The 15,418-nt window shown below is 33.5% G+C and overlaps 2 protein-coding genes across 2 annotated transcripts; one reads left to right on the top strand and one right to left on the bottom strand.

The window, feature by feature from the left end:
- Positions 1-3: 3 nt before the first annotated feature.
- Positions 4-1,922, top strand: LOC134229249 (uncharacterized; the record flags this gene model as incomplete). The annotated part of the gene is made up of 2 exons (XM_062710961.1): positions 4-611; positions 1,301-1,922. Coding segments are annotated over 2 exons (1,059 nt in total), but the record flags the coding sequence as incomplete, so codon positions are not given.
- Positions 1,923-5,836: 3,914 nt separating this feature from the next.
- On the bottom strand, positions 5,837-15,413 carry LOC134229239 (death domain-containing protein 1-like; the record flags this gene model as incomplete). Its single annotated transcript, XM_062710949.1, has 14 exons — positions 5,837-6,223; positions 6,375-6,620; positions 6,718-6,826; positions 6,915-7,114; positions 7,523-7,580; positions 7,825-8,365; positions 8,520-8,652; positions 9,649-9,925; positions 10,781-10,963; positions 11,090-11,230; positions 11,337-11,535; positions 11,726-11,988; positions 12,500-12,687; positions 14,522-15,413. Coding segments are annotated over 14 exons (3,453 nt in total), but the record flags the coding sequence as incomplete, so codon positions are not given.
- Between the last annotated feature and the right edge of the window lie 5 nt (positions 15,414-15,418).

Here is a 15,418-nt window from a genome sequence, read left to right as displayed (position 1 = left end):
ATTTATCGCAAGTTGTCTGTCAGTGATCGCGCTTGTCCAGTAAGCAGTGTGGATCTTAATGACTTATTCAACGAGTCCTGTCGTGTTGTTGGCGAGAAGTTTCTAAAATGCTACCTCACGGGTTCAAAAGAAAGAGTACGCGAAAAACTGGAGAAGGTATTGAAAGATAAAGGGCTGAAACCTCACTTTCAGTATAACCCTGCGTCTGGAAACTTCAGCTGGAAATTTGATTTTGCTGAGCGGCCTGATACAGATCAACCAACCAGGCCAAAAACCAGCATCCCAAAAGCCCACTCTCCAAGGGAAGACCAAGGCATGGACACAAGGAGTAAGTCTGCTACCGTGGCGAAATCCTTTGATGTGGGACGCAGGAGACTAGGAATATACACAGAATTGCCAGAAAATATCCAGTCTCTAGGGTTCCGAAGACCAAGTAAAAAGTCTGTTAGAAAGCAGGTCAAGTCAGCACCTATTGTCTCGGAGCAGTGTAAAATTCATTTTGTCCAGGAGCCGGAAATAACACAGTCTGACCCCAATATACAAATTGTCATTACGAATAAAGAGAAAGATGTTACAACAGAACCACCAGAAAAGAACAGCGAAATAGAAAGGTTTGTATAGTTTAACAAGCATTGAAATCCGCAAAAATAACTATTAAATTTTGCATGATCATAAATATTTTCCACATAGCTAATGCCATTTTTGCTTAAAGGGAAATGCATGAATATATATGATTTAAATCACACGAATGAAATATTAAATCGATATAAACTTTTCTATTCAAAAAAGTACTGTATTTTTTAAAGTTACTATTTTGCTTCTTCAAAAAGTTTTTGTACTTGAAGACTTTCTTTACACGTTCTAGATAATTAATTACTTATGAGTGGAAAAAGTAATTTGACCTTGAAAAAATGAATCAAATAAATGTTCAATTTAAAATTCTAATCATATTCTATGTTCTGCGAACCATGAATCTATGTCAAAAAATTGAGAATTGAGACTTTACCACCAACAAGAAATTAAGAGACCGAGATGGATATAATTCTTTTTTTTTCCTCAAATATGTTCTCACTTTGTTTGGTTTTTAAGTTTTGACTCGTTTTATGTTGTATTTTATTATTGAAATCTTGTCTCATTGTTATAGTGATCAATAAGAAACAGTTTAAAAAAATACTGCAGCAACTATCTATATCTTAATACTACAAAGAACTCAGCGCACATATAAAATTATAAAACATTTAAAAAATAGTTTTTTAGAAGTTGAACAATAGCTTGAGATCGAGATATTCTGATTTTGCAGTGGTGAGGAGGAAGCGCCTGCGCAATACGAAGACCTCTGTCTTCCGTCGGTGTATCTTAGAAAAAAGCCCGCAGAAAAACAGCCCCTTACAGTGTGTTTCAGCCTCAAAGACAATGAAAACTTAACACACAAAGAACTGAAAAACCATATCGAGGCTGAGATGGGGGTCAAGGTCATGCGTCTGCAGTATGAACCGCTGTCTGTGAGGTCAGGTGATCCCAGTGTCAATGGCCGTTGGTTAGCAACCATGAGGAACCTGTTCGAAGTTGACACACTTTTACGAAAAGGCTTCTACATGAATGGTAATCACATGATAGTCAAACGATGGGACGAGATTTGTGAGAAAGAGTACAGGAATTACAGGTACATGCAAGATATAAACAACGAAAGGGAGAGATTAAATTTACCCTCATCCAAATCTTCACGAAAATTCTTCAAAGGATGTAGTTGATTGAAAAAAAGCGAAAATTTTACAATTGTGAGTTATTTAGCTGATTGTATATTATTGTTCCTAACTGTTTCTATTACTTGTGTGTAGTTTGTTTTTATTGTGAAAAAGAACTCTTGTTCATAAAATCAATTTTGTTAATGTACATTTAAAAAAGGATTAGATAGTAAAGAATGATAAAAAAGTTTATTTTGTTATAAGAAAAAATATACCGGCTTTTGAAGTATACTTCAGCAGAGACATAAATTGTAAAGGACAAGTCTCATTTAAGGCTTATCTGTGGTCCCCGGTTACTCGTCAAATTTCAAACATTTATCAAAGGCTTTAAAATTAAATGTTATTAATAACTAATGTCTTTATCATTTGAATCTTCATCTAAAAATGTCAAATGATAGATATACACAGCATTCGAAGCTACGTTATGAAGTTGGGGTCCTTTGATTTTCATGAATATCAAAAGAAATCACTGACAGGCACACACTTTCAAGCTTTCGTAAACACCGAGCACAGATTTGTTCAGAGTCGAGTTTGATATATATTGTGTATATTATATTTTTAAAGGTTGAGTAAAAATATCTTTGTTGAACAACTTTGTGCTCTATGTTTCCAAATAAAAGTATTGTGATTTTGAACCTCGTCGCTGTCTTCATTTACATGCGATTAACCTCTTTATGACCTGTTTCGAATCACAATAAGCCACGTGGATTTGTGTCGTTACAGGTAAATGCCCACAGTAAACGTGCTAGCAAGCACTCTGTTGAAATGTACTCAGATCTTGTATCGGTCAGCATATGGACTTGTTTGGTTAATCTTATAGTGACCCATTCATATTGCTAGAGTTTTGTGAATAGATAATTTAAATTTGTTGTTGATTGTGAATCTTGAACATATAATTCGTCTTTGAATGGAAAATATTATATATCACGGATATTCTTTTTATAGTATCTAATATAAATGTCTCCGCCCATTTACATGTAACAGAAAAACCGTAGTCTGATGGAGGGGAAAAGTTCCGGCATTTTTTAGCACGATGGGTGTTGAAAAATCGGCTTGTACTTTTTGATATCTTTAATAAATCATTATGAAATCATTATGATTTTATTAGAAGTACTTTGTTATACACAATGAAATCAAACAAAATACCGATTACTACTATATATCCAGTAAACCAAGGGTGTAAAAAGGGACCACGCTACTATACTTAAGTGGAATACTCCTTTACCATTAATCAAATTGAAAGGTACATTAAAAATTACCTTAGAAGTTTAGAAGAATGTTATGTCTCTGATTTCAGCATCCTTGTTTTCTAATTATATCAAGTAAGGATTTATACATTTCTAAATTATTTACATATATGCACGTAAAAAAATATTACACCCGTTACATAAGACAATTTTAAAAGTCCAATATGTATTTTTTTTTCCAAATCAACGTACATAAAATTATGTCTATTTACTTGGACAACATATCGCATTCCCGTATTTCCTTAAAAAGTAGATTTTCTCCTAATTATCTCACTGCGAGAAACTTTAATATATACGTATATATATTAAATTTTGACTGATATAGATTTTTAAATATATAACCTTTTAAATTTCTTTTATGTCCCTAATATTGTACCGAAGCAGAGACATAATATTTATGTCTCTGATCGAAGGATACCCACTCTGTCCCAATGTTTCACTTAAGAAATCTTCGATTTCTCTTTCTTGTAAATTGGCTTAAAATCGCCCATGTCTTTTCCCTGTAAACTTTTACTTTTGAGTTTTGATGCAAGAGCAGAAAAATACCGTAAACTACATGTACAACTCTTATTTATGAGCTGCAAAGAGGTTATTAAGCATGTTGTGTACATTGATGATCCAAACATTTATACGGGGTTTTGGGGAGTTAATTTTAATATCAAATTGAAAATTACGTTAAAAATCACGATAATAGTCTTTAAGAATGTAAATTTAGACATCGCACTGTGTTGCTTGCATAGTGTTTTGAAAGACGACTTTGTATCTTGTGCATTTACTGGTTCGAAGTTGTATAAGATGAAATTACCAAGGATGCAATATCCATCTGAATTATAAATGAACCAAAAACACCGAAGAGGTCCCGACATACCTAAAGGAAGAAAAGACTTCGGACATTATTAATGCATCTAACAAAAATAAATGAGAGTATTCGGTACCACAGGGATTAATTACATGACGAGTAACAGTAACTACCAAAGCTAAGGAATGGGCAGTGAGTTTTCAGAAGCTCGGGTGGAACATTCTCTTAAATTAGATTCTTTGTTGATAAAAGAAACAAATCTAACGTTGCAGGTAAGACATCATGAACTCCATTTTACAACCTTTTCTTCTGTCATGTTATCAATCATGCACTTAAAATTACAGATTTTCAGTGAATTTACATTATTTTGTTTGGTTATCCTTTATTTTTTTCCAATTACTTATTACTTGCTGTATGGGTATGACTTTTTAAGATGGGGATATTGGGATGCCATCTCTTTACGTCATCGTTAGAAACATTAAGTTGTGAAGCAATTATGGTATCACATCCCATCACTTCATTTGAGAAGTTATCGGTTAAAAAAAAGAAAATTGATTGCTAATGGCTTAAAATTGCTCAAGAGGGAAAGGAGTATTTTATTTTGAAACCCTACAGAAAAAAAAAATAGCACTACATATCAGTATATATTTTTTTTTACAATTTACAAATGCATTTTTATAAAACACTATGCGCCCGATGGCAACAAAATTCTATTTAGCATATAGGTCACAGTCAAGGTTACAAGATCATTGACACTGGTGCTCATTGAGAGGACTTAATTAATTAGTGGAGTATGCAGACCAATTATGAAGTCTCCATCTACTATATAGTTCAAAAGTTATGGAGAAAGTTCGAAAAAGCTATCTTTAGCCTATAGGTCACAGTCAGGGTCATTAAACTTGGTGTCATTCAAAAGAGCTTAATTAATGGAATATGCATACCAAATATAAAGTCTCTATTTCTCACGATTAAAAGTTATCATAATGGCAAAGGTTAAAGTTGACATGAGACAGACAGCCAAACAGATAAACAGAAAAAAACAATATGCGCCCCGATCTATCGATTCGGGCGCATGGTAACACTTACAAGGTATACTAAGGTACCCACTGATGCCCTTTATGATATAAAAATACTTTATACCAATATGTCGTTTTAAATTTTAACAGTTTTTCAAACTTTATGGAAGTATAAATATCTGACATGAAGAAATCCAAATCAGTCTGCCAACCACCATCACTATCCCCGGAAGCTCTGTGCTTTGACGTCATTGATGCAAATGTTGATCACATGACCGTTCTTCACGAACTGAAGAAACTGACGAAAATTCATAGAGGAACAAGTGTCGTATCCATTCAATTCATACCTTTGAGTAAACGGTGGAAAATTATTATGGATTCACCAGAATCCCGAAATCGTCTTTCATCCTCCTCCATAAATATAAACGGACACTCCGCTACCTTGCGTCGCTATGACGACGTTGTCATGGGAGATTATAGGAAGTATGTGCGAAAACATGGCCTTATTTCAATGGCAAACAAATAAATGAATAGGTGAAACAGTGTTTTTGTACAAATTGTGTATTTGAAGACATAGCAAGCTGGAAATCCATGCACCTTTACTTAGCAGTACGGGTAAATTTTCTTTTGGTTACTTTCGGGAATACGTCTACAACATGTACAATGTACATGTAATTATGAAGTACTTGAGATGAGAAAGATATGAATTAATGGAAGATATCTGCGACAAACTCACCTTTGCCGATTATTTAAAGTTTTGGATTATATCATGTGTCATTTATAAGAGTAATCATGCAGTTTATAAATATTTATTAAAAACTATAAAATATCACAGCTTTGATAATCATTTGAATATGTGCACCATTTTTGTTTTGTAAAAATATAATATACTAAGAATATGAAAAGTGTAAACATTTGTAAATTTGTAAATTAAATGCAATTCTTATCTAATTTTCTTAATAAACTATAAAAGCATTGAGTTTTAAGATTAACTATCTACATATTTAAGCAATATAAATATCCTATAAATTCCACCACACCTGTCCATTTTCTTGAATGTAAAAGTACTCTATGTATAAATATTGATATATATGTATACTGTACATATGTACTGATATAGGCACAAGTTACGGTCTTTGATTTGATTTAAATCTCAAACAGTAAATACATGTATATAGCAGAATATTATTACTAACAATTGAAGATCTTTGGCAATACCTGTAGGAATAGGCTTGGGACTAATTTTTTTTCATTATTAAAATATGAAAGACTGAACTATTTTAGATATATCGAATTTCATAAGATTGATAGAGTTGTTAGACATTTATTCTATCGTGCAGATTTTCCTATCAGACATGCAGTCAGTTTGAAGCACGTAATTATCCTTCGACTTCTAGGAGATCGTTTCAATATCTCCTGGAAAAGAAAATAAACCTTGCTTGTAGAACATTCAATTCTTCATAATAAAATATTCATCTTTATTTATGACAGTGAACCATTGTTATAAATATTTTCAAATGCATTAATATTTGTATTTGAATGTCTGCAAAGATGGCAAATAACTCACTTGCTAACTGTCTGTACTTGCAAACTCTTAATTTTTCTGACAATATCGGCAGCGTCGCTTCGTCACCGACAGACTTTTGCCATCTTTGGAGGCTGGAGAAACATTTCTGTTGTATCGATGGCGCTGATTGGTCAATTTCATTTACGTCATCGCTAGAAACACCAAGTCGTGAAGCTATGGTCTTCCATCCTTTCACAGCTTCTGGGTTTTGAGCAACTTTAACGAAAGCCCTCCTCAAGTAGCTATCTATTAAAATAGGAAGTATCATAAAGGCCTATTTAACTTACTGATTCGAGTATATAATAAAAGTACGGTTTCATGAACATGAGAAATCTGAACACACCTCTAAATGCTAGCGCACGTCGCCGCCTAAATTCCTCATCTCGATCCCGAAGTTCTGCGGCTAAATCTCCTCTCCCGCAAGCGTTCAAAGCTTGAGCCAGTATCTCCAGCTGAAATTACGATCGATTATGCCGATAATATAAATCAAATAATGCCTTTCATTGAACAGACGTAAGAAAAGTGCAAAAGGAAATTTACCTTATTTAAACATCGAGGGACTCTTTTGGCCCAGGTTACCAACATGTCGTATCGGATTTTCTTAGGATCTGGGTTTTGGTTGTTCTGTCGTAAAATAGCCTGGATACGGACAGACTTCAGACAAAGGTACTGTGCCAGTTTCTTCCACTCGTCTCCCAATTCACCAGCAACAAACTGCAAAACGTCCTCCTTGTTGGGTCCTAGTGAAAAGAAATCAAGTGAAATAAAGTGTATAATTTAAGAAAAGTTGTTCTATTGTTATAAATAGTATACTTTTAACCAAAATTCAAGCGAAAATGAAAGTATTAAAATGAAATACAAGAATTATTTAATGAGATATTTTATTTTGTTTAATATCTACATTATAATGTTATGGAGTCAGATCATTGTATCTGAACAATATCTTAAAGTATTACTATAAAATATTAAATTAAATAATTCATAAGGAAAAACTAGGAAGAACGATAAATCTTTTATATTAAAAAACTATTTTTTGATATTCTAGTGAGAAATAAAAAGCTTTCTTAATGATTTATTTTCGAAAGTGGATGCCAAAAAATGTTAAAGAAACTGTCGAAATAGCCAACAGCAGTTGGTATTGTGCATACCCTCAGCGCTGACCCTTATTGGAGCCGTAGCCAGTGGTTTGGGTGGTTCTGGTTCAGGCTGATTAAAAAAGATAAATGGAATTTCAAATGAAAGGAATAACAGTAAGTACACATAACTTCCAGTAAATTAATACATTGATATATTCCTGTTTTAAATTTGCATTGTTATACTTTTGGTCTTCAACTGAAATAGTTCTAATAGCTCAAATTGTATTTTTCTGTAGATCCATCGCTAAAACTTCTACCTGAAATAATTAAACCAGAAATAGGAGACAATGCTGCTGAATTAGACAATGTTTAACCTTTGGAATGTTGATCAGGAGTTCTGTCAGTAGAACGTCCTCCTCCACCCACTCCATAGCGCCAGGTTTTTGTGGCGCCTTGGCCTTATCTGCAGCCACCACCGGTCTCTGGACCATAACCTTGGTAAAAACTTGCGCAAATCCGCGGTAGAAAGGAAAACTCTTTTGGGCAAATTTATCAATCTCTTCTACGCTGAACTCTTTTCTACCACGGATGAAAGTGTTGAATACCATTTTGATGTCGTCATCATTATCACACTGAATGTTTCCTCTGAACCCCACCGTTAATATTTGTCCCTCTTTGACGATAATGTCCTTGCTTGGTGGTGGCCCCTCGTCAAATCCCTCTTCTCCCAGCTTCTTTATGATTTTCTCTGTTTTACTCGCAGGACAGCACATCATGACTATTTCATTAGGGTCGTCGCTCCTTTGACGTAATATAACATGCATTGTTCTGTGATGAATCGCTTTTTCTACGTGATTTGCTATTTTCTCGATTGACAATGGAGATACTCCTTGCTTGGTTTTCACAAGAATAAACCTAGAGTAAATACAAGGGTAACAGTTGAACAAACTTTTTATCTTTCAAATACGTAAGACGGATAATACTGACAAGTGAACAATTTTGATATTAACCTTTTAATTTTTTTCATTAATAATGCTTTTTGGTGAACATAGATCTACATGTATTTCACCTGTCATGGGGCTCTTTAATATCAAAAGTGACAATATCTTTATTTTTAGGTTGGACAAGATTAACTTTCGGCAGCACCATCCAAGGACCTTTGTCATCGCGGACAATTAAGTGACTTTCTTCTTCTGGTTCATCTGCAATAACACAAGTCAATTGTGAAAAAGGTAAGAGACCGTTTTATTTTGATAAAATATGGAAGGCAATGGAGAATATGATTAGAAAATATGCGCATGGCTCAAGAGGAGAAATAAAATGAAAAATTCAATCTCAATCATAACAACATTTTGATGCTTAGCATAAATGTGTATTTTTTGTAAAGTCTCAACAATTTGGAACAATCTCTCAGACATTGAAATTGTCAATGAAATTGCATGCACACCCACTAAATAGGGTAAATGATCGTTTCGTTATATTATAATAGTATACAATATTACCATATAAGCTAAAATTTGCTTCAATTTTGCATGTCTTCAAAATATGCTTAATAATAATACATGGAGCAAGGACCCACTACATGTATATATCCAGGGAGTACATTTTGTAGTACAAAATATTTGCATCTTTGAGAGGTCAAGTTATTGAAATGTAAATTAAGGTATATCAGAAGCAAATGCTTGTAATGATTATGAAAAATCTCTTTTGCCATGAGAATTTCCGGGAAAAAATCGTCATTATTGCAAAACTCTGAATAAAAAAGAAACACAGGCCTTTAGATCGCTTAGAAAAAAAAATGATGTGTAAAATTTACACACACGATTTTTTAAGCGATCTAAAGGCCTGTGAAAAGAAATAGCCTAAAAATAGTAAGCTCAAAAAATTTGACTTTGGAAAATATTATTTCTTAGCAAACCATTATTTGCATATCGTCTTCAAACAATCTCTATGTCAATTCTTGGTCAAAACTGACAAAAACTCGATGTGTACAATGTTAAACTACGAATGCTACTTCATATAAATCATAATGTAATGGAGTCAATAAACAGTGACCAATCTCATATTTCATAAAAACAAAAACCTGAATAAAGAAAACTTTAGAAGCTGCCTTGTTTTGGACCAGAGATATATTAGATTTCCATTAAAGATGCAAATTAATTTTCAATAAGAGAGGAATGAAAGGAATCCTCTGTAACCTTCTTTGGGGGTAAATCCCATGCTTGATACTGGTCGTGCGGGCGCCTGCTCCCGTTGGTCCATTTTTTCTCTATTCAATGATCCTGGAGCCACGCTCTGTGGGCGCTTCTGTTTGACTGTATTCGGCGGAAGAGGCAGTGTCAAGGTCAAAGGTTTGGCAAACTTCCGGTTTGGTATTTGAAATCTAAGTATTGGACTAGAGGAGAGAAGGCTGCCACATTCGGTAGGGTATCGTTTATTGAGATCTGTTACTGTATTGACATCCAGTGTTTGTACCTACAAGAGGTATTACTATGTAAGTTATAAAAGCGATAGATATCTAATTGAAAAATATAATAAAAGTTACATGTATCATTCTTGCTAAAATTTACAAACAAGAGACGCACATTGACTTTTTTGAACGAAAATTAAATCTAACATTCAAAAATCAATATATTTAGTCCTTATTGCAACATCGTAAACAAAGGTATTGAGTTATAGTTGTTAATTTGGCAAAATGTTTAAATGAGAAAAGTGATAATAGGAACAATTTAAATAAGTAATGAGAAATTTCAAAGGTGGGATCAGATGCCTAGGAGGAATAATCATCCCTTGATGACCGGTCACATCAACCGTGACCATTATGTTTTAATCAGGTAAAGGGAACTTTCCGTAGCCAAAGTCAGTATAAGACAAACGTCTAACATTTGAAATACTATTTCTGCAAACCTTTAAGCTTCATGAGACAAAATAAAGATACGTAAGACACGCTCAAATTATTATCATGTGACTAATTTGGAATGCTTTAAATTGAAATTTAATTTAAATGCTTATTACAATGTACAAGGAAACTAACATAATTTCTGATATGGGTAAATCAATACAGTAGTTCAACAGATATTTTCTTTAATCTCCATACCCTTTACTTAACTTTTCCTTTTAAAATAATACCCCTAGAATGAGGTGAGATTTACTCACTTTTCTTACCTAAATATGGCAATTTTAACGAATGAACTCGAATTAAATGTTTTTGAGTCAAAATTTATGTAAGCAGCGTTTTCTGACAGAAATTCAGAAATAAAAATTGCATAGTCATCCTTCGAAAACTTTTGGTTTAAAGGATAAAGCACATAAGACCATGGGATTTTGTACCTCACTAGTAAAGCAAACGTTGTTTTTGAATGTTCCTGGTTTACAGGTGAAGGTTATGCGAGCGTCAACAGTGGAATTAACTTTGTTTCCTCTTCTCATGAATGCGAGTGTGTCCTTCTTAAGCCTCAGCACTACAGCAAATACCCCAAATCTTCGTGTCCTTATCTCTACGAACTTTAATTCCTGCAAATGCAGAATAAATGGATTTATTTTTAAAATTTTTGTAGATAAGCCACTCTCCGTTTTTCTCAAATCTTTACAGTAAAAAGGACAAACGATTTTATAATTCAAATATAAAATAGAACTTACGCGGATGTCTTCTATAATGACGTCATTTGTGGGGAGCTCCGCCCACCTGCCATTTGGTTGCAGCTGTTTAATAACTGGTTCTCTACCGGGAATGTTTCTCTGTAGACAGTGAGGTATTGCAACAGCTACTGGTTCTTCAAACTGAAAAGAGATAATCACTCTTACGATTAAACAAATAGAAATTTATCCTCAATTTTACATAACTGCTTTAAAATCTTTTAAATTTGTTCGACGAAAAATATCTGACCTGAAATTTCTTCTCAGGGTCTGTTGATTTGATTAATATGATGTTGCTTATTAATTCCTCGTTCTCTACCAGGGTCAGAGTACCAGACAATTGATCGACAGCTGTTACAGTCACGTCATCACGCGTCATACTGCCTTCAATTGCCCGGATGACACACCCAGGTACCCCTTGATCAAGGTTAGCAGACTCAATGCTATAACTAAAAAGAGTAAAAACAATGGACTAAAACGAATTATGAACTAGGCATTATCAATATGGTAATAATTAGTTCAATACGATTCAAAAGCTCAAGACACGTGGTTTTTAATTTCAAAAAGCATATCAGAACGCTTAATTTTGCTTATTCAATTCAATTTTACTATACAATAATCTGATTAAAACTTCCTTACATATATCTTGGCCAGTTTTTCGGATTTTTTCTAGCCTCCTCTTTTCTCGCCTTTTCTTCGAGAAATTGTCGTTTTTCATCTTCAAATGAAGTTCCCTTCTTTTCCGCCTCTTCTTGAAGTCTCTTGTTTTCCTCCTCTTGACGAAGTCGCTCCTCTTCAGCCTTCTTCTGAGCTCTTTCTTCTGCCCTTTTTCTTGCTTCTTCTTCAGCTTTACGCTTTTCAACAGCAGCTTTTTCGGCTTCTTCCATATCTCTCCTGGCATTCTATATTAGATAAAAACCGATTTGTTGAATATCTTAAAAAAAAAAAAAAAAAAAAATTATGATTGATGTTTTACGTTCAATTTCAGAATTTTAATCCTTTAGAGACGTCACCATATACCGGTGAACAGCTTCTGATTTAGACTTGTACTTGGAATCAGCTAGGGCGATAAGGGTTTTTTTTTATTATGCCAACACCAATTGCGACACGGAACCTCAGTTTTTGAGGTCTCCGAAAGACCCTTGATTTTCACGCTTAGCGAAGGATCAGTCACTACATGTAACTATGTGTACGTGTTAGGTTTGATGCGACGCCGTAATCAAGAACCGAACCGGGACCTCCCGGTCTCTTAGCGAAACTCCTACCAGAGGGTTATCATAACAGTGTTTTTGCATTAAAAAAAAAAATTATGCTCTATGTATGAAACGCGTTACAGGTATCATTTGATGTTTTTAGTACTTAATGAAAGGAATGCATGTAATTATCTTCAATCGTAACTGTTTGATTTTATACCTGTGCCGATTCCCACGCTCTCATGGCGACACCCTCGGCCTCTGCAGCTTCTGCTTCTACCTCAGCGGCGTATAAACTAGACTCTGTCACACCCACAGCTGCACGTGCAATAGCGGCACGTGCTTCTGCAGCCTTCGCCATCGCAGATTTCTCCACGGCTATTCGCTCTTCCTTCAATTTTTCTTTTTCTATAAGAAAATGTTAAAATGGTTATCTTTGAAATATATTTATTATATTTTATTTACAAAAAAAAAAAAACATTGACAAAGTCCTGAAGTGATAAAATATAATTGTATGTAATTTAAAGCTTAATTGGAAATGCTATAATTTTTAGAAAAGCATTGACACACAGTTACATATTTAAGTTTGATGGTTTCGTAGTTATAATTTGAACGTTATTGGTTTTTTTGTGTTTTAATTGATCGACTAAAATTTGATATGTTACAAATTTCACAAAAATATGTTTATTTAATTTTGATTTTTTTTTAGCTAGAAAATCTCTGGGATATCGGTATATTCTCTGTGCCTATGAAATGGCATCAGCTATGGTTATTACAAAGTTCAGTTTTAGATAGGTATTTGACGTAAATTAATTATTGACTAAAATGTATACATGGTAGTATGTTTTTCGAAATTTAGGGATTATCCATAGTCGTGTATATCGAGGGTGAACTTGCCCATGAATTTATATACCCATGAACGATTATTTTTAAACATATTCATTCATTGAATCCACAAAATTACGTCCCTACAACCAAATACTAATTTACTTGCCCACAAACATTGACTCCTATGAATTAAAATGATTCCACAGAAAATCCTTTATTCATATAAACTTTATTCCTCGATTCTAGATTCGAAGAGAGACTTTATATGTCTCTGTTAATCATGTTAATTATAACCTAATAGTAAAGAATACCATCATGTCCCTTGAAATTAATAAGTGAGACAGAAATTTGAAAAAAAATGTCATAAAATCCACTTGTTGAACATAATATTCATTTTAAAAAAAAGAATAAATGTTTTCTATTATTTTGTAAACCTCTCGTGGAAACTAATAACAGTCGAAAAATCTTTTTTAAAATATAGAACCAGATATTACATAAGTGCACGTCATAAATTATCATATAAAGAGCAACTGTTTTCATATTTACATGTTTCTAAGTGATCAAGAAATGCTGACAATATTTACTGTTACATTTGAATTTGTCAACTCTTCATATTACCTTCACGCCACGAGAGCTTGATACAATTTAAAACCTACCACTTCAATTTACGTAACTGTACTTGGGATAAGTAAAGAAAATATATGCAGCTTGTGAATATCTTAAAATGAAATACAAGTTAATAAACTTGGTGTAAATTTTATTCGAGTATTTATTTGATTTATGTGTGTAAAATATCGATCTACTCTTTAAATTAAAGTGTACATTAATTTCATTTTCAAAACATCAAAGATTGAGACATGTTTGGTTTGGTTCCATCTCGAAACGAAACTAAGTTCGTGTCAACAAACATTGAAAATCATTTTTATGTTCTATGAGATTGATTAGAAGGGATCTTCCACAGCGTCAATTAATAATATAGACCCATAATTTAATATATCTATCGGTAATTATCAGAACTGATAATGTCTTCACCAGTGGTTGATAAGGAATTCTAAATTTATCCGGATTTAAAGTATTCAATATATTTAATCAATGGACCGTCATTTTGTTCTATTTGAATGCTCGCTGTTAGTTTAAAGGTCTATTGAAATACCAGATATATCTAAATAAGGTGGGCAGAATATATTACAATGCACTAGCTGTCAAGACAGGTATTTTTAAAAGTTGAAGCTTTTGACTGATAAAAAATCAACACCTAAATACACATAACATTGTGAAATCTTATAAAGAGACATTAATGCATTAAGCATTTAGCACTAATCTACAAAGCTTTGGCTGTCAATTATCTAAGTGCATTTAAACTCTCACAAAAAGTATTATTCTCATATCACATTAATATTTGGTAAATACAAACCTTCCAATCTCTCCTCAGGAGATTCCAACCAAACTGTTAGGTCCTCCATTCGAAACTTCTTCTGAATGAGTGAATTCATATTATCTCCTAGCATTCTCAAATCTTTCAAAGTTTTATTGAGATAATGAAACAGTTCTTCACTATATTTGAAAGCATCTTTTAAAGACTCAAAGTCACCTCTGAACTTATCCAAATCATTTGTGAAATCTGAAAGAGATTGTGAATTTACTCTATCTTGGTAGTTTGTTAAGAGTTCTTTCATATCATTCAGTAGATCTTTGAGACTTCCCTCAGTATCTTCGATCACTGTTACTGCATTGTCAATGTCAATATTACGTGTTATCTTTATAGGTTCAGGCTCTGGAGTTTTCTCTCTAGGAGGTTCCTCTTCTTGAGGAAGTATCTCCGCTTCATTCGACTTCTTTTCCTCCTCAACGACAGGGTCTAATTTTTCACTTTCATATACCTTTTCTTCGTTCTCATTTTCTCCTCTATCATGGTCTGAGGGCTTTTCATTATCTTCATTTGTTTCTGTCTCATTTTGGCCATCATCTTTTTCGACATCTTTTCCGCCTGAATCGTCTTCATTTAATTCCTCTTTTTCTTTGTTTGTTTCATCGTCGGTATCATTCTTACTTTCCTTGGTCTGCACTATTTCTTCGGATTTCAGATCATCAGCTTCATTATCAGTGTCGTCAGTAGCACCACGTTTAGGTACGTCATCAGCAAGTGCAATGTCGTCTGCTGATTTTTCAACTTCTGATTTATTTACCTCTGACTCCATACCTTCTGTCTTTATTTCTTGTTTAGGAGATGATTCAGCAATTGTCTCAAGTGGATCTATATCGGCTAATGTATCATCTTGCTTAGTGCTTGAACTTGCGGAATTATCATTTT

The sequence above is a fragment of the Saccostrea cucullata genome, unplaced genomic scaffold, assembly GCF_032062105.1.
Source record: "Saccostrea cucullata isolate Sc308-1 unplaced genomic scaffold, CSIRO_AGI_Scuc_v1 ctg14772, whole genome shotgun sequence".
Lineage (NCBI taxonomy): Eukaryota > Metazoa > Mollusca > Bivalvia > Ostreida > Ostreidae > Saccostrea > Saccostrea cuccullata.
Note: the sequence above shows the minus strand (reverse complement) of the source record. Positions and strands in the feature narration are given on the sequence as shown.